The sequence below is a fragment of the Rhea pennata genome, chromosome 20 (genome assembly GCF_028389875.1).
Source record: "Rhea pennata isolate bPtePen1 chromosome 20, bPtePen1.pri, whole genome shotgun sequence".
NCBI lineage: Eukaryota > Metazoa > Chordata > Aves > Rheiformes > Rheidae > Rhea > Rhea pennata.
The window spans coordinates 762484-789117 of NC_084682.1; the positions used below are offsets into that span (position 1 = coordinate 762484).

General features: G+C 54.9%; 1 protein-coding gene and 1 pseudogene across 5 annotated transcripts in view; one reads left to right on the forward strand and one right to left on the reverse strand.

The window, feature by feature from the left end:
* Positions 1-6448: 6448 nt before the first annotated feature.
* LOC134149569 (tapasin-related protein-like) lies at positions 6449-12026 on the forward strand (annotated as a pseudogene).
* A 755-nt stretch (positions 12027-12781) lies between these two features.
* The window catches only part of RAP1GAP2 (RAP1 GTPase activating protein 2), a 40804-nt gene continuing 26951 nt past the window's right edge, over positions 12782-26634 (reverse strand). For 2 of the 5 annotated variants that reach the window (XM_062592257.1, XM_062592252.1), the window contains exons 6-25: positions 26397-26429; positions 25883-26092; positions 25664-25767; positions 25384-25462; positions 25190-25243; positions 24288-24371; positions 23195-23295; positions 22929-23058; positions 22563-22718; positions 21938-22009; positions 21630-21716; positions 21140-21274; positions 20201-20338; positions 19964-20082; positions 19664-19777; positions 19065-19182; positions 18655-18778; positions 16920-16999; positions 16611-16649; positions 12782-15741 (exon numbers count right to left, since the gene is read on the reverse strand). In XM_062592257.1, coding sequence (XP_062448241.1) covers positions 16641-16649; positions 16920-16999; positions 18655-18778; positions 19065-19182; positions 19664-19777; positions 19964-20082; positions 20201-20338; positions 21140-21274; positions 21630-21716; positions 21938-22009; positions 22563-22718; positions 22929-23058; positions 23195-23295; positions 24288-24371; positions 25190-25243; positions 25384-25462; positions 25664-25767; positions 25883-26092; positions 26397-26429 — 1947 coding nt within the window. In that variant the 3' untranslated portion in view covers positions 12782-15741; positions 16611-16640. The remainder of the gene's footprint in view (positions 15742-16610; positions 16650-16919; positions 17000-18654; positions 18779-19064; positions 19183-19663; positions 19778-19963; positions 20083-20200; positions 20339-21139; positions 21275-21629; positions 21717-21937; positions 22010-22562; positions 22719-22928; positions 23059-23194; positions 23296-24287; positions 24372-25189; positions 25244-25383; positions 25463-25663; positions 25768-25882; positions 26093-26396; positions 26430-26634) is intronic. The other 3 variants (XM_062592254.1, XM_062592253.1, XM_062592256.1) reach the window with 3 other exon arrangements.

Sequence of the window (26634 nt, forward strand, 5' to 3'; positions counted from 1 at the left end):
CTGAATGCATGACACTTGAAACAGGCTTGTATTTATTCTTCTTCCTCTGCAGACAATCAGGAAGTTAGCATTTTAGAAAACTAAGGGGAGATGAGCAACTTAATGCTTTGTATGTTATTATCCAGTAACAAGACGACAGTCCCAGAAGCTGACACAGGATAAGCTACATGGTCAGCTTTGGGCCTGCCACAGAAGGATCACCTTTCTTCCCCCAAGATCCCAGCACAGCAAAGCAGTACCCCACCGCAAAGAGAAACTCAGGTGCAGAGATCACACAGCTTGCACAACTGTCCAAACAGGCATCTACAGAAGTCATGCAGCGCCTTTCTGCATTTTACCTAAACATGAAACTGTAGAGGTGCACACATGCACTGAAAGTCAATAGCATGTTGTTACATCACTATTGCATTCAGTTGAAATCATGTGGCTTTACCATTCTGCATTCAGCCTACATACTCTACAAGAGCAGGGTGCATCTGGAAGCCAGAGCTATTTCAGTCTGGTTGGCAGTTTGCTTAAGAGCAACATGACAAACCAGGCTCTCCAATTCTTCTGGCAAACTCTAAATTGAATTAATTTAAACCCAATCTCCACTTTTCTGTAGCCTTACAAAGAGAAGTGGTCTAGGAATGTCTTTTATGGATGTGTTTGTACTTCACAAGTTTGCTTCACTGAGAAAATGAACACCTGGGGAAACCCTGTATGCCAGGAGGAAACTCGTTTTTCTTTCAGCTCTACTGGCAGGAAATGTTAAGTGTCTTCATCCACACTGAACACTTGCAGCCTGCTGCTAATCCTAACCTCACAGAGCAGGACCGTGACAGTACGCACCACCAGGCAAACGCCATGCAAAGCCTCCTGCACTTGGAGGGATGTGTCTTTTACAGGAGGGAAGGCATGCCTCAGGAGCCTGCAGGTGAGGAGGGAACACCCCGCACAGGGATTGCTTGCACCTCCAGATCTGCAGGTACAGCAAGATCAACAGAGTAACACAGCTCGTCCTTGCGCATAACCCACCTGCTCACAACTCGCTACTTCCCACTGCTCCTGCAGCAGACACGGAGGGGAAGGAAAGGTGAGAGACTGCGAACAGGGCCCTAAGACACGAGGCACCCCGCAAACCCTGGGAGAAGCGGAAAACTTCCCTAGGCAAGAGCACCACACACCACATAAGTGGTTTAAATGTCCTTTCCCAAACCTTTTCCAACAGAAAGGCGAAGCATCAGAAGGACAAGGCGCACTGCAACAACACCAGGTCGGATCACCTGGTGAGGACAGGGAGGACCTTCCTTCCCCTGTCCAGACGCCCTGGACACAGCATCGCCTCACTCTGCTCCAGCCCAAGAGCAACGGGAACCGCCACGCTCAGGCAAGGAGGAACTGGAAGGTAACGGGGCAGCTGGTAAATAGGCAACAGGGGTGCGAGCCCCCCATGGCCACAGGCACCCAGCCTACCCCCCGCCTCAGCCACCCACAGCCCCCCCCCCAAATGGCCACAGGCACCCGGCCTACCTCCCCGCCTCAGCCACCCACAGCCCCTTCCCCTCCCCACAGCCCCCCATGGCCACAGGCACCCAGCCTACCCCCCGCCTCAGCCACCCACAGCCCCTTCCCCTCCCCACAGCCCCCCATGGCCACAGGCACCCAGCCTACCCCCCGCCTCAGCCACCCACAGCCCCCCCCCCCCCAAATGGCCACAGGCACCCGGCCTACCTCCCCCCGCCTCAGCCACCCACAGCCCCTTCCCCTCCCCACAGCCCCCCATGGCCACAGGCACCCAGCCTACCCCCCCGCCTCAGCCACCCACAGCCCCTTCCCCTCCCCAAATGGCCACAGGCACCGGGCCTACCCCCCCCCCGCCTCAGCCACCCACAGCCCCCAGCCAGGCCCTTCCCCCCCCCCCCACGGCCCCTTCCCCCCCCCCCCCACGGCCCCTTCCCGCCCTTCCCCCCCCCCACACGGCCCCTTCCCGCCCCCCCTCCCCCCCCACACGGCCCCTTCCCGCCCCCCCTCCCCCCCCCCACGGCCCCTTCCCGCCCCCCCTCCCCCCCCCCACGGCCCCTTCCCGCCCCCCCTCCCCCCCACACGGCCCCTTCCCGCCCTTCCCCCCCTCCCCCCCCCACACGGCCCCTTCCCGCCCTTCCCCCCCTCCCCCCCCCACACGGCCCCTTCCCGCCCTTCCCCCCTCCCCCCCCACACGGCCCCTTCCCCCCCTCCCCCCCCCCACACGGCCCCTTCCCGCCCTTCCCCCCCCCACACGGCCCCTTCCCGCCCTTCCCCCCCTCCCCCCCCCCCACACGGCCCCTTCCCACCCTTCCCCCCCTCCCCCCCCCCCACACGGCCCCTTCCCGCCCTTCCCCCCTCCCCCCCCACACGGCCCCTTCCCCCCCTCCCCCCCCCCACACGGCCCCTTCCCGCCCTTCCCCCCCTCCCCCCCCCCCACACGGCCCCTTCCCGCCCTTCCCCCCCTCCCCCCCCCCCACACGGCCCCTTCCCGCCCTTCCCCCCCTCCCCCCCCCCCACACGGCCCCTTCCCGCCCTTCCCCCCCTCCCCCCCCCACACGGCCCCTTCCCGCCCTTCCCCCTCCCCCCCCACACGGCCCCTTCCCCCCCTCCCCCCCCCCACACGGCCCCTTCCCGCCCTTCCCCCCCTCCCCCCCCCCCACACGGCCCCTTCCCGCCCTTCCCCCCCTCCCCCCCCCCCACACGGCCCCTTCCCACCCTTCCCCCCCTCCCCCCCCCCCCACACGGCCCCTTCCCGCCCTTCCCCCCCTCCCCCCCCCACACGGCCCCTTCCCGCCCTTCCCCCCTCCCCCCCCCACACGGCCCCTTCCCCCCCTCCCCCCCCCCCACACGGCCCCTTCCCGCCCTTCCCCCCCTCCCCCCCCCCCACACGGCCCCTTCCCGCCCTTCCCCCCCTCCCCCCCCCCACACGGCCCCTTCCCGCCCTTCCCCCCCTCCCCCCCCCCCACGGCCCCTTCCCGCCCTTCCCCCCCTCCCCCCCCCACGGCCCCTTCATTACACAAAAGGGATTCAAGGAATTGACAATACATTTTCAGCAGGTGAGAAGTCATTTGAAACTAGAGTACTTTTTTGCTGTTCATTACTGAGGAGAAAAGGTGACTTCTGCACTAGAAGCGTTGCCGTGTTTCAGAGCCCTTCACATCACTCATCCAGGTGACGGAAGGCACAGCTCCCCGCTCAGCGGGGTGCCTGACTGCCCGAGTCCAACTCCATCACTCGGCACAAGCGTCATTTTAAGAGCAAGTAACATTTTTAAATTTGCGTGCATGGCCATTGCCTTTCAGGAACTGCAAGAAGCCCAAATGGAATTGACACATCAGGTTTGAGCTTCAGGAAAAGCAGGCAGCTTTCCTGCATGTGCAAGGCAAACAAAATCATCCCCCTGTCGAAAGGGATCACGACTATTAGGCTGAATACTAGGCTCCTGCTGAGAGAAGCTGAATCAAGACACTCAAAGATCTCGCTCAGAAAATCATCCTCAGGATAATATTCTCTCATTTTTTGTAGAAGGTGAGAGATTTGCATCAGTCAAGCAAGTAACTTTAGCTCACAATTGTTGTGAGAAATCACAGACACCTTGAGCAAACAATAGCCAATATCCAGCAAAAGAGGGACAAATCTCACACTTGGCATTCTCAGGCTGTTCACCACTGATAGCACTCAAAGCTCTGGGGAATAGCAAAGGTCCCTCTCCAGTCCCTTTTGCCCTGAGGTGGAATGGTATCAGTTTCAGTGCCTAAACCGAGGTGGTGTTAGTTGCATCCTGGTTAACTGCAAGATTCAGAGGAGATATTTGCCTTTTGGAATATTTTTACCCTTATGTTTCCTGTATTTTGGGAACTAAAGGCATAGAATATTGAGCATCTCAAAACTCAGCACCCGGCCAGATTTCAGATTCCTCTAAAGATTTGTCCTCGCACTTGAACATTGCCCTGTGATACAGGGCAAGTCACATCTTCCAGATTTGCCTCCCCCCCCACTAGACACTGAATGAGAGTCAGGCACCACCTCCTTTCAACCTAAGTCCTCAGACCCTGCGTCATTCACTCAGCTGGTTACTGCACCTTACTTGAGTCAAACAGAACGGCACATCTTAACTCAGAGGAACTTGCTCCCTTTTGGGGGAACTCCTAGAGTAAGAGACAGGCTATACTAAGTACAGAGCAGGACTGCATAGAAATGCATGAATCTTCATGCATAAGCAGCAGATTGCTTATAATCCCAGTTAATCTTAATGTACAGCAAAATAAATCTGTGTGTACTTTTTCATAGATTCCTCAGTGGATATTCTTCAGCATGCAAATGAGGATATCAATGCACTCAACTGTAGGATCAGCACATATTTTACAGCTAACACTCAGATCATGGGGTCTGGGATAGAAATCAGAGCCAGCAGTTTTAACTCTTGGTTTACCTGCACCATAAAACACCCAGCTGAAAAATATGCAATTACAGCCTTTCTTGTGCAAATCCACCAGAAAAATGAGAACCACAATCAAGGACAACTTTCTCAGCAAATTGCAGAGCAATCACATGTTTCAGCTAACATTCATTAATGAGGTGATAGCTTGCATTTCCATAGAATCCTCCCCTAGAGAGTTTTACACTTTATTATACAAATACAGCTATCAAGGACATTGCAACTGCAGTACAAGAAGTTTGGTGAGTAACTAACAGTGTGATATTTCAGTTGTATCCTTTGAAGCTTCAGATGCAAGACACTTTCAAAAGAGTTAGGCATAAGAACAGTCTGCCTTTCCCTCTCATCCATGCCAGGATGTTAAAAACTATCATAGTAGTTTTACATGCTGCAACAGTTGTTACTTCCTTCACATGCCTAGGTTGTAGATTCCTGTGATTATGGATTTCAGTTTACTTTTAAAAAGCCTCATGAGTTTACAGATAGCTCAAGCTAGCTTTCTAACATACTATAAGACAAACTGCTTTTATTGAAAAACATATGTTCTCCCGTATGTTGAAGATAATGCCTACTTTACAGAAACAACTAGCTTCAGAACAGCTTATCAAAAGCATATTTATCTTCTATTTATAAACTTCCATACCATTATCCCTAAAAGCCCTAACAAGCACTTAAACCAACAAAGACTTCATATATCCACATGCATTAAGACTTGCATTAGTTTTTCAGCACAAGGAATGCTTACATAGCATTTATATTCAAATAAGTTCTGCAGCATGAGCTACTCTTAAGGTTAGAGAGGAGTTTCAGGTGAAGAAGCTGAACATAGTTAGCTGACATGCCCAAAAGGACACTAAAGTCAGTGTCAGAACAAGAAAATTCACTCCCAGTTTCTGTCACCAAACCACAAACTTGCATATTATTTAACACACCCCACCCTACCATGATCTTTTGTTATTTAGTGGAAAGATACACACCCACAGTGCTTTAGAAATAGCAGAAACAGGATTCTGAAGCCAAGCACACAAGAGTGTGCTGGATTTAGTACAAGAACAGCACTACAGACAAAAGAGCAGATAGCCACAGTGTCCAGCACCACACATTTTCAGAGAGAGCTGCAAAGCATATCACAGGTACTTCACTCTGTCTGCATTTCAGCCTTTTCATATTCTCCCATTCCCTTGGGCCTACAGCAATGCCCCCTCCCTTATTAAAGGTGGATTTAAATTATTACTCACCACAGCAACAGACACTTTACTGCAACTACAGACCTCTCACTACATCCAAGAAGATAAAACGTGGCAGAGCCTCAACTTGGAAATCACAACATCCAGAGAAGGAGAGCCCTTTCCTGCACCCTCCTCCAGGCAGCACGACCAGCTTTGCTGTAGTCACCCAGCTGTTTCTTATAGCCTACTCAGCAGGTTAATTAGGCCAATCACCTGGCTTCGATTGGCCATCCAAACTGTTCAGATACTCTTTATTCTTCCCAGCTGGTGGCTGGCTGCCCTGTAGCTTGTGGTGAGATCACCCATAGTCCTCTGTGCACATCCTCCCTACAGCTTTTAGGGTCATGTTGACTTACTAAAGCAGCAGTCAGTGTGGAGGGAAAGAAATACTGCTTCATTAAATTTTCTGCTATAATTAAGAATTATGGAGTAATTATTGCATCTATTATTCCACCACATAAAATGAGACAAGAGCAAAGATTAATGACAGTAGCCCAAGAACAGAAGAAAAGTGCTATAAAAAGGCTTTAGAGAATATTTGACTGTGGCCCTTCTTACAGGGCCACAAGGATGACAGCCCCTCATCAGCACTTGCAATTTCCTATGGCTGTGCAGAATATGGGAAGGGCTTGTGGCCTGCAAGATGTGAGGCAAGAGTTCATCATTTGCAGCAAGCAGTCAAATAAGTCATAGGCAAATTAGCAGCTGAATCTCTTTTTTTGCTTTGAAGCAGATCATAACGTTCATGGTCTGTAGTACAGATTCAGTTCACTAGATGGCAACTTGTACTCATTTGTATCCCCCTACCTTTGCACAACTGCCCCAAATCAATCAGTCATACTACAGCTTTTGTCTCACAGCTGTGTTCCTGGTGCACACAAGACCCTCTGTAATCCAGTCAGCCTTGTCTAAGGATGTCTTATTTGATTGTGCCTTCTCCATCGATCAAAAAGCAGATGTGACCATCCAATGGGTATTACATTGGAAAGGAGGGCAAAAGAAAGTCCTATTCACTTACAATGGATCCAACAAGCAGGTGGAACACATGGCCGACCAAGCTGAGATGTTCCTAGAGGAAATCCCCCAGGGAAATGCTTCTCTGTTACTCAGAAATGTGGGAATGAGAGATGAAGGAACATACTCTTGCTTAGTGTCAGTGTCTTCTCTTACTGGAGAACAGACAACCCAGCTGCAAATAGAAGGTAATAGGTTTTTGTATTTAAGTATGATGGGGAATGCTTGAACAAATGGCATATAAAACTATTTAGTTTTGTTCGGTGATGGAGATAGACTTTATGAATTAAGAGATGTAGCACTGTAGTAATTTTTCACTCCACAGAAAAACCCACAGTTATCGTCAACGTTAACTCCCTCTCCCTGGTGGAAAAGGAAAGCAGCACAAGCTGATCTGCGAGATCAGAAACCATTACCTGCTTGATGCTCAGGCTCAGTGGGTCCGAGAGCTGAAGGGATCCAGGAAGATGCCTGATGAGGTGAAGAATGTTCTCTCGAGCAGCCACAGACAGAGCAGCAACAGGACATACAGCTTCTCACGATAATTCCTGCTCACGGCCTCCCTGAAGCACAACGGGCACACATATACGTGCCAGGTCAGCCATCAGAGTCTGCAGTCCCCCACCAGGAAAAGCGTGATTGTGAAAGTGAGAGGTACACCATTCCCCTGAGGACATTTGTTATCTTCTACACACTTAACCCATGGGAGAGCAGATAGGGGAGCTTTCCACCGATCTTTACCCTTTGTCAGTCTTTCCTCTCTCACCGCTGTCCTCCCCACAAAGAAACCAATTTCCAACTAAATTTTCCTGCAAATACTCAGTTTTGTTCATCAGACTGTCATCTTGATAAAAAACAACAAAACAGACTCTTGATAAAAAATTAAATAAAAGAGGCAAACCATGGTTTTTGACCAAGATGTCCATTCATCAGGGATGTCAGTTCCCAGACAGTTCTGCCCCATAGTTAACATTCTTTTTCATAAGGAAGAACAGTGGCTCTTTTGAACTGCCTAACAGATGCCCTTAGCAAAACATACAGAACTCCCTCAACAGAACACATTTGAAATATGTGGTGTTTTTCTTTTTGTCTTGGGCAACCTGGGAGATAATCTTTACGGAGAAGGTTGAATGAAGACATCATTACAGTCATCAAATATCAGCGGAAACTTTGAGCCATGGCATTTGAGGGTAAATCAGAATTTGTCTTTTAATTCAGTTGGATCAGTGAACTCTGATAAAATGTCTTGCAGTGCTACTGTGGTTACAAGATTATTGAGTATCAGCTAGGCTTGTTCATATTTTATCCTTTTGCATTAGAATTTTATGATGTACTACTGCAGTGTGTCTCGCCTATGAGTACAGATAACTTGTACCAGGCATCAGACATCACAGACTTTATTTTAGAGAGGTACCTCTCTATCCTCCATCATCTGGCTGCTTCTCCTCCTAATTGGCCTCTCTGCATGCCTTGCTGTTGTGCTAAACTACCTTCACAAAGGTGAAGTAAATTCACATGTACAAAAATCCAGGCTCAAACTTTGGGAAGGAGGGGAATCTGTGGGTGGTGGTATTTCTATGCCATCCATTTGAGATGCACCTAAGAGGCTCGGGAAGGATAAATTAACAGAACTGCTCTGAAATTTGTAGAGCAGTCCTCATGTTTAGTAGCTGAGACTGCTCCCCAGTCAGCAAAGGCTGATGCTCTCCAATGGCAGCTGCTGGCTCTTTGCACACAGGAGCAGAATTACACCAGCGCAGAGCACTTTGCACCTCATTTTGTTAGTGGGATTGCCCTGTTCTGGTAGGCAAATGGTTCGGATTTTCCACAGCCTGCACCACTGTGAGCAAGTCATCTATCCTCTCAGGGCCCTTATGACACATGAGGAAAAGAATATTTACTTGCATTTCTAAGCTGTAGCAAGCTTTCACTCCAAAATTGGTTGGAAAATGCTATCTGTTTTAAGTTCTTTCCACTTACTCCTGAAAAGACGTAAAAGAATATTTACTTGTCCTGTTACCCTTCCATTTGCAGATAGAATCAGATGATAATCCTGCATGTGTTTTACAAGCTAGATTTGTTTATAATACCTATGTTATATACTAACGTAGGCACCATGCGTTAGAGGTGATTCATGGCCACAGTTCTATTTGCAAGAGCCCTACAGTGTTGCGTCATTGTCCTTTAAAAATCTTAGCTAAGGAAGTCTTCAGAGATTGAAAGCAACCTGTGTCTAAAGAGCACACAAAAAAAGGCTGCATGCCAAATCTGAGAAGCAGGATGGAAAATAAAAGACCACTGTCTGCCATGGAAACTGCAGTGGCAGTTGCAGTCAGACAAGATAGTCTAGCCTGAACTGGATCATACACGAGTTTAACAAACCCTCTGCCTGCAAGGATCACGCTATGAAGTCTCAAATGGCTTCATAGTTAGCAAGACTTCAGTTTGATGCCTTGTCAAAACTATGCAATCCTGGAACGAGGATTGCTGGAACAAGCAGGAAGAGCGCAGTTGAGACAACATTTTTCCTTGCAACTGTGGTTACCATGGCAGTAGGCTTGGGTCTCTTGGATGCAAAAAACATGTAAAGCAGGGAAGAGAAGACAGTAAAAATAAGCATTCATGCAGTGTAGGATGAGATGGAGATGTGATCTACAGCTCTTTATGACATTCAGTCTTGCTTCAGTCTTTTTCTTCAGAAACCTCTTTCCCTGTGGCAGTTACTGTCCCCTTGCCTGAGTATGTAACACTAGTGACATCATTAAGCGTATCCCAGGAGCAGTGTCCTATTGTAGTAGCCAGCAAGAGACTTCTTTGGGCTAGTCATTGCACATTGACCTTGGCCAAAAACAGTCTAAGAACGGAAGGAGGGAAATTTTATCCCTAAGTGACAAATAGAAAATGTCAAAGGTTGCACTGGTGTGTGGGGGTGTGTGTGTATGTATATGTGTGCGTGTTCCTCAGAACCAGTTGGCTAATTCTGACAAAAGGATACAGATTTCAGATATAATGAAGTTTCTGCAAGGTCATTTGTTTTAAATAGCTAGTCATGTAAAGGAAGAAGGCCTTAGCAAGGGAGGGGACACAGCAGGAGCTCAGATGTTACTACACAGCAGAGAGCTGACATGAGGTAAGGGGAGAAAAAAATGGGAAAACACACGCAGAACAGGGAAAACCTTTAATAGATTTCCTTCTTACAGGAAAACTTCAGTCAGTGCTGTATTGCTGTATCAGTCAGCCTCAACACACAAACTTGTTCGTTTTAATTCTTTTCTTCCCTTTTATTCTGCTCTACTTGAGGTTTAAGAGGGGAAAGATTGGTTTTCTGAACAAAGGAGAAAAAGGCCATAAAAAGACATGAGTGTTTATTTTGATCGATTGCTACAGTGCAAGAAAAAGTATCAATGAAAAGCTTGAGACAAGAGAAATATCTCCAGCATGTTAAAAAAAAAAACTTTTCTGCCTGCAAATACCAGTTAGAGTAAAATCAGTCACTAGCTATGTGTACATACACCAGGACTGATGCTCTTCCTCCTCCCAACCCTTTATAAAGTATTTGCTTATGTTTCAAGTTGACTTTGCTCTTCTCCTCAGGAAAACAGGAACTCAGGACAGATAGTGGAAAGAGGTGGCTTCATCTTGGACTAGATTCACTTTGTTTCAGCCAGAGATGAGATCTGGCTAAACACAGATTCTGATTCAGTGCTGTCTCATAATCTTCTTCTGGGCAAGCAGAGAATCTGGATTTGGTAAAATATCCTGCAGATTTCACAGCTGGGAATAATGACACAAAGTTTCAGAGGAATGCACAGCTGGACCCAATGGATTCTACATACAGGTTTTAAATTGGATGAGCTGTATTAGTTAATATTTTTTTTTTAATGAGGCAGTAGATGCTTTGGGGATATTTGCACATACTCATTTCTTGTTTCTACACAGTAACAGGTTTCAGCAGTGTAATCTGAGCTAACATTGCCTTGTCTGCACTGGTGTGGTTGAGGTTGTACGACGCATGTAGACAAAATCATTAGTGAATCTGACCTGCAGTCACGGAGTACTGTGTTGCCCTATATTTTAGGTAGTCACTTTTGCCAGCACGCACTAGCTGTTCCTGGTTTTGCCAGGGAGCTTTCTCGTGCACGCGTCGCTCTGAGGAGCTGTGTGACTCAGCGCAGTTCAGCGACCGAGACTGCAGCAGCACTGCCGGCCGCGCGCACACGCTTGCCCGCGCTGTCCCGCGTGCCGCAACGTCTCTCCGTCCCCACGGGCACCCAGCCCTCCGGTCCAGGGCTCCCAGCGGTGCGCGCTGCTGCCTCCCGCGCAGCCAGTCTGCCTCTACCTGGTTTTCTCTCCCTTAGAGCAATAAGGTGCTGTAAAGTACGTAGCATGCAAACACGCTCCTTGCACTTGTGCTCTGCAGTGTTCTGCCACAAGCTGTCTGCTTTCCATGGTGGGGAGGAAACCATCTGCAGTGAATTGCTGTAACTCTACAGCACTGTCGGGATGGGAGCAGCAGGGAGGAAGAAGGGAAGAAACTTGGAGGAATAGTTTTCTACTTAACCTGTGGTGTACAACCATTGTCTTTTCAAACATCCTAGATAGGAATGCCACAAAATCAGGTAGCAGGAGCCAGGACCGGGCAGCTGGTTCGTTATGCAGCCTGTGTCCAGGTGGCATCCCGCTGTCTGCAGCACGGAGAACTCCCAGAGCCTCCCTGGGTTAGGCCCCGAGCGGTTTAGGGTCTGGACACCTGGAAATTTGCCTCTTGCACCAAACCACCACTGAAATTGGCTGAGGACAAGAGATTACGAGGGGCAAAGATGGGGTCGGCCTGTGTCTGGCTTTGGCTGTTTGGTCACTCTTGCAGAAGACTGGAGTTGGTGCTCAGAAGCGACAGGAGACTGTTTTATCGTTTTGTACCAATGCAAACAAGATATACCTGTCAGTTTCATAACTTTTGTCACAGGCAAAGTGACGAGCTGTAAGAACAGTTTTTACCATGAAGATTCGTTAGGAGGCACTGGCATTTCCGGGCTGTGTTGTACTCCAAATTTGCCGTTGCTGGCAGAAGCCAAGGGGTTCTGCGAACTAGAAGCCGACACAGCTGCTTCGTTCCGAGTAGACACGAGCCCGTGCACGCGGGCTGCCGGTAAGCGTCGTTAGGATGGGTTTGAGTGGGAAACGTGGGGCGAGGGTCACGCGGGCAGAGGTGCCGCTCGGCCCCGTCTGCGTGGAGCTCGAGGACCCCGGCACGGCGGCGGGAGCAGCCCCTGTGAGCCCCCGCCTGGTGCGGTCCTGAGCCCACGCCGCAGCCTGTGTTACCCTCAGATACGTCCTAGTGCCGTCGTCCCCCTCATTACAAAACGTTACAAAAACAAAACAAAACAAAAACACTGGCTAATAGTTTTGTTCTTCCTTCAGACTGAGCCGTGGGGAAATTTCCCAGACGGGCTGCCTCCAAACAAAAACAGCTTTTTTCTCAGCGTGCCAGGAGGAGGAGGTCTGGGAAATAACAGGGATTTGAAAGGGTGCCTGAGGAGCTCGAGAGAGAAAATCCAATTTCATACATAGCTCACCGAGGACGTCCATAAGACAGCCGCGACGCCAGAGGCCAACAGCGTGGGGTAAACTAAGCTGCTTCGGGCAAGCTGAACTGTTTGTTTTCTTTGCCACATGTGGCCTGGCCAGTGACAGGGACAGATTTTATTTCTAACGCTATCATGGAGTGACTTAGATGAAGCTTTATGTGGCACTAATTCTGGTTCAGAAAGCATATTCGCCTGTCTGCAATCACTGTGTCTGAAACAGAATGATTTGGCCCTCGCGTTACTAAAATCAGCAGAAATGTCCCGATTTACACCTTCCCCACTATGACACTTGTGCTTTTGCTTGCAACTGGGTTTGACTTCACACAGCTTCGAATCAGCAGTACTTCACCCCTGGCCTTTGCTGCTTCGTGGTCTTTACAGGCATGTACGGAAGATCACGGGCTTCCCAAAGGGCTCAGGAAAAGCTGCTGCTTTATGGACATATACAGCGTAGTACACATATGGACACAAAATATGTTATTTATTGTGAATTTTGCAAAGACACATTTAAGCAACAAAATATACATTTGTGAACCTTTAGTTTTATACATAACAAATACAATCTGCTACCATAGCAATAAATTAAATGTACATTATTTACAACAGACATAGGCCACCAGGAACCACAAAGCACCACCTCTCTACAAAAAAAATAGTATTTTGTCAGGTACATTTCTTCAAGATTTTTTTTTCTTTCTATAAACTCTCTTCACATTCTAATGATATAAATTCAGCATTTTCATTTGCAGGACGTAAGCAGTGCTACATTTGTTAAAAATAATGAAAGCATGCTCTAAGATTCAGAAATGAAGCCGCCGTCGCCAGGTCTCGCGGGGCAGAAGTGCGCGGGCAAGCACGGCAGCGCGGGCGCTATCGGCAGCCGCCCCGGGCCCGCCACCCCTCGAGACCCCCGCGCTCCTGGGAAGAAATGAGCTATGTGCACGGGAGCATCCCTTTTCTCGGGGGGGAAAAGCACGTTGCCCTTGGGCCGAGGCGTAACCCCGTGGCGGCAGAGCTGCGGCTCCGAGCGCGTTCCTGGAAGCGCGGCGGCACCCAGGCTTCGCACGGCCGCGGCGGCCCGCTAGCACAGGCACGGCCGGGTGCTGGCCGCCGTGCCCGTGCCCCGGCCGGCGCCCGGCCGCAGCGGCCCCCGGGGGTGGCTACATGATGAAACGGACCCTGAAACAGCCCCAGCCGTCCCTGAAAAATGATACCCGTTTCTCTAGCAAAAATGAAAAAGATGCACTGCCCAATAGTTTTAGTGTTGATTAAGGATCCTTTCTTCTATATATATATAAATATATATAATCTATATCACTTAAGCCCAGACATTTTGCAGTATATACAGGAACATCTCGACCCACCACCGGGAGCGCGACAGTGCCGGCACGGCGCGGCGACGGCCCAGGCAGGACGCGCGAGGGCAAACGCGGCGTGCTCACGGCCGCAAGGCAGAAACCACACTAAAGCTCAGCTAGGACGGGAGCACTAAAAGCCCAGCGGTCACCAAGGGTCCTGCAGCAGGTTTGTACAACGAGCTATGAGGAATGCTTTTGCAAATGGCACAAAATACTCAGGAGCAACTCGGAAACTTTGTCCCAGGCCTCGTTTCTCCTGCTTCTCTCCCTCCCCGGGAGGCTGGCACGTTTAAGGACGAGGCCGGGTCGCTGCATTTCTCTCCCTGTAGTTTCAAACTGTCCCGCGCCCCTTTAAATCACATTCAAGTAACTCAAAAATCAATCTAGGTCAAAAAGGAAAGTCAGTTTCAAGTAAAAAAAAAAAAAAAAACCCAAACAAACAAACAAAACAAAATGAAAATGCACCCAGCCCCAGCAGACACTGCATCTTCCGCTGAAAGATCTCACAGAGATCAACACCCAAGAGCACGATGACATCAAGCAATTTCTTAGGAAAAAACACCCCAAAACAGGTTTTTCCAACAATCAGTATCTCACTGCCTGGCATAAGAAACCCAAACAAAATAGCTTCTAAGAGGAAGAAGTGGGGACGGATTTGAAAGAGCTGCTGAAGCATACCCAGATAGAAGCGCTGAACACCAAAATATTTGGAACCTGAGACATCTAGAGCTAGCTACAAACCAGGCTAAACACTTTGTGCTTTTCCTCCGGCAAATAAGATCTTGAGCTTTAAACTCTGTTTAAATCCGACTCAGCGAAAGCCGAAGGGAGTGTAATCACTGGTGGTTACCTGTGCTTGATGCCCCCGTACAACACAGTCGGTGCCATGAAGCCGTTCTCCACCTTTTTCACACTGTATTTTTTTCCTCTCCCATTAGGACTACATTTTTTTCCTTTCAAGTGGATAAATTACATGCATAAGTGGGAGCACCCGTATGTACCGCACACTAAGGTTGTTAAATAGTACCATGCAGAGCCCTAGGTTAGCAAAGGGGGTTGGGTTGGTTTGCTCTGGCCGGGGGGAGGGAATGGGGCCGACGGGCTGGTCCTACAGGCGTTCGCCTGGACAGAAAAGCTCACAGCTCTTCCCCAGCTTCTCCGAGCCACCGCGGCATCCCAGGGGAGCGGCTCAACCCCGGGAAACTCCGGTAGTGGCACCAAAAATCATCCACTGAGCTGGCTGCCACGGTCCCGATTCTAGCGTTTGGGAGACATTGCATGTCTCCAGACGTGCAATTTTGTGTCTGTACCATAAAATTAGCTGCCACATACTTCTGTGCCCCTCTGAACTCCAACTATGTAAAATCAACGTTGGGACTCAAGGTTTTGTTTTCATTCAGGATGGGTTCCTACTAAAAACTGGTTTTCACTTGAAATCAAAACCTTTATTTTGTGAGATATTTTTTGCAAAGATCCCAGATTAATGTTAATTAAGTAAGTGGGAGGGAGCATCTCTGCAAAACTGCAGCATATCTTTCAGAAAATTGCTAAGGGGAATCTCTGAGCGTCCTGACGCTCCCGGGCAGCCTGCAGTAAGCCTTAGGCATCGTTCTGCAGGAGCAGGAGGATGCCGGCGGCCTTTCCGGGGGGGCACTCCTCGGAAAGGGCGCCACGGGCAGCGGCCTTGCAGGACTTGCAATCGCTGCCTTCCAACGCGGACGAAAGCACGTTGAAAGCAGAGGGAGAGACCCGCGAGGGGCGAAGCAGCCCAGCGCCGCCGCGGTCTCCGGCACTCACGCATTCGCTCGCCTGTAGACCCAGCCTGCAGGCTGGAGCTAAGCCCAAGGGGAAACCGGGGAAAGAAGGGAAAAAAGGAAATCAGAGAGCTTTCCCCCCGGAGAGCTGGGGCGCCCGCAGGCTCCGGGACTGCCTCCCGCCGCGGCGGGGTGCCGGAGCCCCGGGCAGCAGCTCCGGGGCCCCGCAGCGCCGGCAGCAGGGCTGCGGGCAGCCGGCCGGGGTGCGGCCGGGGCGCCGGCGGCTCCTCGCTCGCGCCTTTTTCCGTGGGATGCTGGAGGGAAGGGGCTTCCCTTTGCCGACCCAGAAACTCTCTGCGGAAAGAAAAAGAGCAGCGGCGTCGGGGACCGCGAAGGGCGAGCGCGGCGCCCGCCGGCGCGCCCCAACCCGCCCCTCGAGGGGCTCCTGCCCGGGGCCGGGGCGCGGGAGCGGCCTCCCTCCGCACGCAGCACGCGGGCGACCGGCCAGAGCGGCTTTTGGAAACGGAGGCGCTTCTCGTTTCACGTCCTACGGGCTCTTTCTGCGCAGCGAGGAGCTCCTGACGAAACCTCTGATCTTGCGAAGCAGCCAGGCTCCGGGAAGCGGAGCTGGCCCGAAGCCCCCGTCACCGCCACCGCGAGAGCCCGGCGCTTTCCAAACCCAGCTCCAGCGTCTCCGCTCGCTAAAGCCGCCCCGTAAACTGGCCGCTTCCATCCATCTCTTTTTGGATGGGAAAAACCCGAGTATTCTCTGCTCTCGCTTACTGCGGACAGAGTAAAGCAAAGCGAGCCTTAGCCTCGCTGCAGAGATAAGCACCAGCATTTTATAACACCGTTAGCTGCGAAAAAATAAAATCTATTAGGCTGTGGCACACCTTCCCTGAAATAAAGTGGCAGAGGCAATGCTGGGAACATTTAAAACTACTCCAGAAAGAAATACATAATAATGTATTACATGTAATACATAATAATAATACTACTTAGCTGCACTTAGGGGGCACAGATCTTTCATATCAGCAATAACCTCTGCAGCTTTTCTCGTTCGATACTGTCCCCATCTCACAAGAGCATTTAGATTCTTTTAAGATATATTTTTGCTCACGTATTTAATGAACAGTGCCATTACCCAGCGTTAGCGGACTTTAAAGGATGCATGCTTCACCACAGGAGAGCGAGATCACCTACACAGCCTCGCAAACACTCACCTCCTCAAAGCTGGTGACCTCTTCATCCTGCTAGTGGCTCTAAACGAAGAAACAGAGGGCGAGCGGAATCGCAAAGGAGGGCGCAGGCAACCCGGGACGCCCCCGCGCTGCCCCCGCCGCCGGCAGCGCCCGCGGCGGCTCTGCGCCCCGGCGGAGCAGCTCTCCGGCGGGGCCCCCGCAGCCCGCGACGCCGGCGAGCGCTGCGAATCGGCAGCAAGGAGCTCTGCTGCGCCGCGGCTCCCGCGCGTCCCGCGGGGCCGTCCCGTCCCGTCCCGTCCCGTCCCGTCCCGTCCCGCGGCGCAGACCTACCGTGCTGGAGCTGCAGTGGCTGAGCTTATCGAAGCGAAACTTCAGATTTGACCTTGGAGAGTTTCTGTTCTTTATATCTGCTGGGGGGGAAAAGCAAAAAAAAAAAAAAAAAAAAAAAAAAAGGAAAGAAAAAAAAAGAAGAAAAGAAGAAAAAAACCCAGTGAACAAGAATATTTGTTTAAGCTGTAATGCTGACTGCTGCTAGACCAGCTTGACAGCCAGGCAGTTTAATACACTGTCATGAATGTTATCAATGTTTAGTCTGTTTTGGCTGAATGCTTGGCAAAATCTGTACATTAAATGTCTTTGATGGAACAAATTGAGGCTTAATTATAATACACAATATTTCTAATAGAAATGCCACTGAAAAGGCTACAACAAATGACTTATCAGTGTAATGTATGGGTGGATTTCTACGTTCTTGGCAGGGAAAATACAAAATAAACACTTGAAATATTAAAAAGGACTGTTTTAATACTTCAGAAAATCAATAGTCCAATACGGAGGAGGACTTGTGGGGTGCTGAGCTACAAAAACAAAGCAAACCAGACTATTTTTCAGCTCAATTTTTCTCCTAGAGTTGTTCCCAATTACTGAATTGTTAAAGGTGAATTTGCAGCTGCCTGGCTGTTTTGCAAACAGGGCGTAAGTTCGTAGTGTGCATTTTTCATTTGAATCATCATTTCTTCCAGCAGGCTTCGTGGTGCATGAGGAAATTAAAACAGTTGTCGGTCTGTGGGTAAGGAGAGAGTGATGTAGATACTCTGAACGTGCAAAACTTTCCAGCTCCGAACAGTGTCATTATTATTTTAATGAATTAACAAAGGGCCCATTCTGACAATTTTACGTGTACTTATTTTGTAAATTGTCTTCCTAAAATGGATAGTGTAGTGGCAGAGTGCGTTACCGGCAGGTGTAATAGCTGCAAGGCCAAAGAAAGCTGCTTGTTTATTAAATAATCTGTGAGTCATAGCTCATTCCTTGGAGACAGTGAGTTTCCAAGACTACTGGAAACGTCTGTCAAGAGGGAAAGGAGTAAACAAAACCACAACAAAAGCCACCTATGCACTCTAATTTATAAGGGAAACAGATTCCCCATGGAAATACAGAAATAAAGCATGTTAGCCAGCCTGCAAAGCAGTGAGGATGCATCTCCAAAACACCACTCTCATCAGTATTTTCGGAGGGAGCGAAGGCTTCGTTGGCTCTCTGCAGGCTCCTTGCTCAGACCAAAGACAGTTCAGCCAGAAGAAAAACCATTCAGCTACATTTCTAGTCCCAGAACTGCTTGTTCTGCCCCATTAATTTTAAGCAAACGGCTCCTAAATTTACTGAAGTTAATAGTGCTTGAAACTGGGCTCGGTGTGCTCGGTGTGGCTCGCTCGGGAACAGCTCCCAGGGTTTTGGGGTTGGGAGCAGCAGCAGAGCCCGGTGGGCTCCCCGCGGGCAGTGGGGCACGGGGGATGCTCCCCGTTGTCCGGCCAGGGGCTTACTGGGGCCAGCGCCCATGCCAGAGTGAGGAGGGGAAGCCGAGCGGCCCCGGGAGCAGGAGCAGGAGATGGGTGAGGGGCATGAGGTGGAGGATGAAGAGCACGAGGTGGAGGACAAGGTGGATGAGGGCACAAGGTGGACAAGGTGGAGGACAAGGCGGAAGACAAGGTGGAGGAGGGCACGAGGTGGTGGACAAGGCGGACGAGGAGCAAGGGGAGGCCGGGGAGCAGCGGCTCCAACCCACCTGTGGGGCTCCGGCTCATGATCACGGGGGTGGCTGCAGCCCCGCTCGGGCTCTCGCCGCCGGGCGACGCGCTGTAGACGAACACGTCCTGCTTGAAGGGCGACGCGGTGGACGGCTGGCTCCCCTGCAACGCGAGAGATGGAGCCAGGCCGGGCGTTTCCGCCGGCGGCCTCGGTCGGCCGTGCTCCGCGCGCGCTCCACCACGCTGGGCTCATCCAGGAGCCCTCCGTGCGCCCGGGCGGGCACGCCAGAGGCGCTGTCCCGACGGACGGACGGACGGACGGACGGCAAGGGCCAACGCGCGCCGGCGCGCCCCACGGCGCTCCCGGCCCCGCATCGCCGCCGGGCACGAGAAAAGCCGCTCGGGCTCACGCTTCGGGCCGCGGCGCAGCGCGGGGGCCGGCGCCTACCAGGCTGTCGTACTCCTCCAGGGTCTCGCTCTCGCCCGCCGCGCTGCTGAAGCTGCTCGTGCTCGAGGAGGAGCGCGAGATGTTCGGCCGCCCGTTCTCCTTCAGCTTCATGAACGGCCTGCGGAGCACGAAGGAGCCGCGGTGGGCGGCGGGCAGAGCTCCGCGCCCGCGCCCGCGCCGCCGGGGCTCCGCGCAGCCGTGCCGGTGGACAACCGCCCCGAGCGCCGGCGAGCAGCCCAGAGGCGGCGCCGATGGGCACCGGCGGGTCAGGCTAACTCCTCCCACGGGAGGACGGGACCGGCCGCTGCAGTCCCTCCACGCCCCGCGCCGCGAGGCTTGGGGCAATTCCCGTCACACACTCTTCTTTGCTGTCCTTTTTTCTCCAAAGACGGCTGTTTTCACACAGCAAGGGGGCTCTGCGCATGCATCGCCAGAATCTTTTTTTTTTCCCCCCCTCTCTGAACATCGAACTTATTTATGGCGAGGCCGGCCGGCAGGTGTTGTTCGACAAGGTCCCTGAAGGTCCGCAAGGCGCAGGGCGACTCGCGGAGCGGCGCCCGGCCGGCAGCGCGAGCGAGCCGCCAGCCGCCGCCGCTCACCTGTCCTTGCTGGGGCCGATCTCGGGGGAGCTGGGGTTGGAGGAGGCTTCGGATTTCACCTCTTGAGAGGAATGTCCCGTATCCGGCGCCTTCTGGGCTCCAGAAACGCTGTCGCTGCGGGCACAGAAAGGGCAGGCGGCACAAGCTGTAGCAGGGCCCCAAAGCGTTTGCTCAGCCGTATCCCTAACGCCACGGGCCAAACCGCAGCGACGGCGATGCTCCCTCGACCGCGCCGCCCGCGCGAAAGCCGGGGCAGGGGCCCGGGACGGCGGCCTAGCGCGGCCGCCTCGGCGCGCTCACCACCTCGTCCTGCTCTCCGAGGGGCCTTCGGACGCCGTGTGCAGGCGAGGGAACAGCCCCGAACGTCGCTTAATCGGGCTCCGGGACTGGTTCTTGGCCGCCGCCACGGGCACCGGCGGCTGCGGAAACGGAGCGGTCTGGGTTTAGAGAAAGCAGAGACACTGCCTCGCTCCGCGGGCTGCAGGGGACCGAGCGCGCGGCTCGGCCCGCCGGAGGGGCGGCCGCGCCGGCGCTCACCGAGAAGGCGGTCTTGGCGGCCTCGGCGCTGTTGTGGGCGATGCCGCCGCTGAGGCTGCCGGGGATGCCGCCGCCGTGGTGCTTCCTCTGGCTGCCCACCATGGTCTCCATGGAGTGGCTGCGCACCCGGATCGCTCGCTGCGCGCCGCCGGGCGCGGCCGCGGGAGCCGCGTTAGAGCCGGGCGTCCCCGACGAGCCCCCGCGCCGCGCCACGACCCCGCAGCCCCCACCACAGCCGGGCATCCCCACGGAGCCCCCGCGCCGCGCCACGACCCCGCAGGCCCCACTGCAGCCGGGCATCCCCACGGAGCCCCCGCGCCGCGCCACGACCCCGCAGGCCCCACCACAGCCGGGCATCCCCACGGAGCCCCTGCGCCGCACTGCACCGCGCCGCGCCCCCGCAGCCCCCACCGCAGCCGGGCGTCCCCACGGAGCCCCCGCGCCGCTCCACGCCGAGCCCCCGCCACAGCCGGGCGTCCCCCGCGGAGCCGGGAACAGGCACCGGCGCGCATCAGAGCCGAGAACCCCCGCAGGAAACGGGGGCCGCTACGGCCGCGGGGCAGCCGCGCTCGGCCCCAGGCGTCGGGGGGGACCCACGCGCTCGGCCCCCGGGCGACCCCTGAATTAAAGACCACTTTCAGGACTCCACGAGTCCACGCTCAGGAGCTCTGGAGACGTCTCCCCGAGCGTGGCATTCACCCAGCAGAGCGGCGGTGCCCGCGCGTGCGTCGGACCTTCGAGCGCTCCCACCGGGACTAGCTCAGGTGTCTCCTGAGCTGAAACGGCTTCGATGCAGATGGACTCCTGCCTCATCCTGGGATTCTGCTTTCAAGCAATAGCTTTTCTTCCTCAAAACCACTCATCTGCATCTTCCATTAAAGCATTGTGCCAACCCCAGGTGCATTTTAACTTTGCTCTTGGCAAGGAACTTAGGTTTACCTTAAATGACTCCAAAATGCCTCCATGGCCTCCGTTCTCAAGTTTGTCCTCCTCAGGCCCCAGTCCCAGCATGGCTTGGGTGTGCCCATGGAGCTCATCGTGGAGGTTGTCCAACAGCGCAGCCCGTGTCCGGTCCTGCGGGAGCGAAAAGAGCCGCTGCTGTCTGCAGGCGGCCTCAGGGGCTGCAGCGCGCCGCGCCGAGAGCGCGGACAGCAGCGCGCACCCGCCGGCTCCCCCGGCCCGGCCGCCCGGGGACGCCCAGCTCCGCGCCGCCGGGCGCCGGGGCGGCGTCCATCAAACGCGTTACGACACTTAGAAGCTTTGACCACGCGGCCCGCGCTTGCCCTCAGGTGCCGACCTCACGCAGCACTGCGGAAACAGCAGTTCAGGAGGAAAACAGAAAAGCGCCTTCTGCTTTCGCGCACAGCTGCCCCGGGCGCCTGCGCCTGGCGCGGGGAGGGCGGCGCGGGCAGGAGCGGCAGAGCTTTACCTCCAGCTTCGCAAACTTGTCGGACTTGCAGCAGGCGTTCTCGGCGTTGATGAGTTTGGTGAGCAGGAACTCCCTGAACTCCGGGCTCTGCGAGAAGGAGCACAGGCAAGCTTGGGGGACACAAGCCAGCTTCACACGCCGAGATTTCTGGCACGGTAATTCTACAGCTCAGAGCGTCCTGCAGCCTGCCCAGGCACGGGAGCACCGGGGAAGGAGCGAGCTCCACGCCCGCAGCCTTCCTCCGCCGCCTGGGCGCCGCCGGCCGCCCCTCTGCGTTTCGGACCGCGCGTGCCCGCTCCTCGCCTCACCTTCGGAAACACCGGCGGGCTGGGCAGCGGGGGGCCGAAGGCGGGGACGTCCTCCCGCGCCGTCACCGACACCTGCGGAGCCGGGAGGAGACCTTCACCGCACGGGGCGGAAGCGCCGCGGGCGCCCCAACCCGAGGGCCACCTCCGCGGCCCGGGCAGAGCTGCTCACGGCCACCGGCCGGGAGCCCGGGCAGCGGCGCGGCGCCGGCTCTGCTCGGGCTCCGCGGGACCCCGTCGCCGAGAGCGGAGGCCGGGGAGGCGACGCCGCCGGCGCTCGGGCAGCGTCTTCGGAAGGGGGTGAGCGGTGCCCAGGCTTGTTCGGGCGTTTAGCGGCACCGTAATTTAGCACTTCCCCCGGTACCAGCACGCTGGCAGGCGTGCTCGACTGACACGCACACGTACGCACCTCCGTCACGCATCGGTGCATACGTAAGCGCGTGTATACACGCACGCACACTCGAGCTACGCGCGGCGCGGTTACGCTGCTGATCACACTGGAGCGAACGTGCCACCGGGAAGCTAACGTATAAACCAGTTACACGAAACCGGCCCGCGAGAAAGCGGCAGGGACCGAGCGGCGGCAGCAGAGACCCCGCGGGCGGAGAGCAGGCCCGGCGAGGGGTACCTTGTACGAGGTGCTGTCTGCCTCCGGGCTCTCCACCTGCACGACGATGTAGGCGTGCAGGAAGTTGGAGGCGATCATGTCTGGCACAAACGGCGTGTTCTCCTCCTGGAATACGACCGCCACGATGTCGTTCCCGATGTGCCGCTTTCTCTGCAGCTGAACAGGGAGCAGAAAGAAGCTTTCGCCTTGGGAAAGCAGGCGACTCGGGCCGCCGGGGAGCAAACGCCGGCCCCAGGGAGCCCAGCCGGCGCCCGCCGCCCGCCCGCAGGGTCTTCGGCATTTGTCGCCGGCCGGGCTAGCGGGGGCAAACGGAGCACCGAAGAGCCGCACGCGCGCACGCCTGCCCAAGCGCAGCGCCTCTCCTACCTGCTGCGCATCCCCTTCGGTGAACGGCAGCTTGGTGGAGACGTGGAACATGATCTCCCTGTCCCGGAACGTGGTGAACACCGACTCGGCGCCCGTCTGCCCGTGGCTGACGTCCAGCCCGCCGCGAAAACTGCCCGCCCAAGCAGGGGCGGGAGAAACGAAGAAGCACGGTTGACGACTTCCAAGCTTGCACAGTAGATGCTTCTACACACTACACGATCGCTTGTTAAGTTTCCTTGTAACATCGTTCTTTTCATTGCACGTACCCTTTAAAGTCCTGGAGTGTTATGGTGTCTCCCAGCAGGCTCAAGAAGCTTTTGAAGGCAGGACTCTCTTCGTTATTTCCAAACAGCTCCTCCTCCAGCGTCTGCAGAACACATGGATATAGAACATGAAATAAAGAAGCATTAGAAATTACTTTCGAACTTAAAGCTATTTCCAAAGGGCTATAAAGAACAACAAGTTTGCAGATCTACAGCTCTGCCTGGGAAAGCCTCTCCCTGGGCTCCCGTCCCCAGCTGCTCTTCCCTGGGGGCTGCAGCTGCGCGGCCAAGGCCAGCGCAGCGGGGACCAGCGCCGTGAAGCTCCGGCACATGCCCAACGCCGCGCTGATGGCAGCGTTGGCAACGCGGTCGCTGCTGGCGAGCGGCTCTGCTGCCACCCGGGCGAAGGCCAAGGAACGTCCCGCAGCGGCATCGCACTCGGCTTGGCCGGCAGGAGCAGCTGCTGACCAAAGGGAAGGTAAAGCATGGGTAATATCAAAATACGAATTAATAATCGCTGGGAAAATTTAAGTCTTAACCATCTCTTGTGCGGTATATTTCAAAACAGGGAGACCTCAGTTGTGATCTTGCATTAGTTATTCAATCGAAAATAAAAAGCAATCTGTAAAGATAATGAGAACGCCCATCAGAATAATCTCTGATAAATTATAAGATTCATCTGTCTCTCTGTTTCACGTCTGAAGTTTCTGAGCTAATGAAAGCATTTTCAGCAAACCCATGTCCTCATAGCCTGCAGTCTTCCAACACAAATCTAACTGTTTGACTGTCTAAGCATACATCAGATTAAAATACCATGGCTGCTGAAATGCATATCCACATCCACGTCTCCCCACAGCAGCTTGTGGGCTGGTTTACATACTGATTTTACAGTCACATCATTTTTCAATGAGCCAAGGAAAATATCCAAGTAGTAAGATGCACATAGTTAGCAAGGACACCCTGAGACACAGCGCGCTGCACGTGAGAAGTTAGCTGCAGGGCCACCTCCCAGCTCCGAAGGTCTCGCACGCCTTTTGCAAAGCTGGCCTCTGCCTAGCTAGCACGCGCCTAAGCAGAGCAGAACGGGGTTACTCACCTGCCTGGACTTCTGGTAGATCACACCAAACTTGAAAGTGTTGTTCACTTCATGTTCGTCATAGGACACTATCATCTGGGATGCCTGGAGAAGACAAACCGTGAACCGTCTCACTTGGCACTTCACAAACCCTGACACCTAGAAGAGGAAAATCTAAGCTATCGAGTCCTACTGACTGGGCAAGGTATTCACAGTCCGTTACAAAACAGGGGGCTGCTTACGGCTCGCTGAGTGGAAATCCACAGTCAAACACGCTCGGGTCATGGTCCGAAAGGGCTTAAACACCACGGGCTGGCAAAGGGGCCACACGAGCACAACTGGGGCACGAGGGTGCACGCAGGCAGGGGAAAAGGTATTAGAAAAGCTAGGGAATCCAGATATCCTCCCCCAGATTCTCGGTGGAAAAGCCTGGGATTTTCGGGGTGCAAATAACTGCAGCTGCCGACAGCGAGCCAGCTCTGCAAGCGCGGCCCTTCCGTCGGGGCAGGGCGTCGAGGACGCGGCTCTTCCCTTCCCGAGCGGCCGAGGGGTGTCTCGCACCTCCCTGGCCAGCCGGTAGCTGTGCGACTCGCGGCGTGGGCGAGCGCAACCATCTCCACCTTGGCTGCAGCAAAAGGCAGCGCGACTGCCCCACAGCGCGCCGGGGCCTCGGCCGCGCGGAGGGCCTCGCTCAGAAGGCCCCTGGAGACCACGGCTTTGCTTCCTCGCGCCCAGCGAAGGCTGCACGACGGCCGCATGGGAGGCGCATCCCGCTCCCGCAGCGGCGGCCGGCCGGGCCCGCGCGGGGGGCCAAGCCCCGCGCCCCTGTGCGACCGTGGGTGCACCAGCACCCTGCTCCACAGCACTGCATCGCCCCGCCGCCGGGAAGCGGAGCGCTAGCCCTGCCTGACACACGGCCTCACCTTGGGGTACAGGACCGGGTTGAACTTCAGGCCCGAGGCGTCGTCGCAGAAAGCCTGCCGGCGAGGGGAGAGGCGCCGGTGAGCGCGGGGCAGCCGGCACGGCCGCCGGCGGCTCCCGCAGGACGGAGCCCAGCCTCCCGCCGCAGCGGTTCACGGCTCCGCCGGGAGGACGCGCCGGCGAAGCGCCGGCTCACCTTGGCGATCTGCGGGACGCTGGGGAGCTTGCTGAACCCGGCCAGCGGGATCCTCTCGTGCAACGTCTTCACCCTCGACCTAGCGCGGAAAAGGAAGTAAGCAGCCGCTCCGGACGGGACGGCGAAGCGGAGCCGCCCCGGAGCCTGCCGCCACCGGCGCGGTGCTCTCCCGCGCCCTGTGCGCCGTACGCGCCCAGCAGCCGTTTCTCTCCCATCGCCGCAGCTCTCGAGACGGGCGCGGGGCGGAGGGAAGGGGCGCGCAGGGTTTTTTCCTCCATACCTGAGTATAATCCTTAAATATTCGGTGCCATCTGCCTCTTCACACTTAATAGAAAGGATCAAGTTTCCCAGGCTGCTGGCTGTGCAGTAAAAATTCAAGTGATCCTAAAAACGGAGGAAGTGCGTGAGCGGCGAGCCAAGGAGCTCGGGGCTTTGCGTGGGGGGACGCGGGGGCCCTGCCCGGCGGCTCGGCCGATGCCGCCGCACCCCCGGCACCCACCTTGCCCAGGAAGTGCCGCCGGTAGGCTCTGGCCTCCCCCTTGCACTCCAGCCGGTACCCGCCGGCGCCGGGGCTCGGGCCCTCCTCCTCCTCCTCGCAGACGCTGCTGTCCGACGAGGTGGGGGTGCCCAGGTTCTCAGGGTCCTCGATCCAGTACCCCCCGAACTGGGGCAGGATGATGAGGGGGTACGGGCCTCCCTTCTCGATGACCTGCACGAGAGGCACCCTGAGCTGCCCGGCAGCACCGGCGCATCCCCAGAGCTCGTGCCGGCCGGCCGCTGACCCGGCTGGAAACCCGGCACGCACAGCGGGGAGCAGGCGCTGCACGGCCCCCGGCCGAGCACGGGAAGGAGCACGCGCTGGGCGAGAACAGGCCTTGCACAGCTCATCCCGGCAAAGCCCAGAAGCCCGACACGCAGGGAGGCTGTAAGCAGGATCCACAAAGCCCCCTGCTCCCACTGCTTTGGCAGAGGCATTTGCCTGGGGGCACCCACACATGCTTTGGAGCACCCACCTCGTCGATGCTGGGATACGGGATGTAGTCTTCCTACAGAAAGGAAGGAAGATGCCATGTATGACTCCTTCTTGCCATCAGCGGTTCCTTAAATCCACAGCTTTTCACTCCAAAGGCAGGCAGCGCTTTCCAGCTGCCCTTCAGCACGGGCTCTGCCGACCCCTCCTGCGCTGCACCCCACTGCGTGCTTTGGGCAGCGCTGCAGCCGGGACCTCGGCGGAGCAGGGGCGCGCGGGGC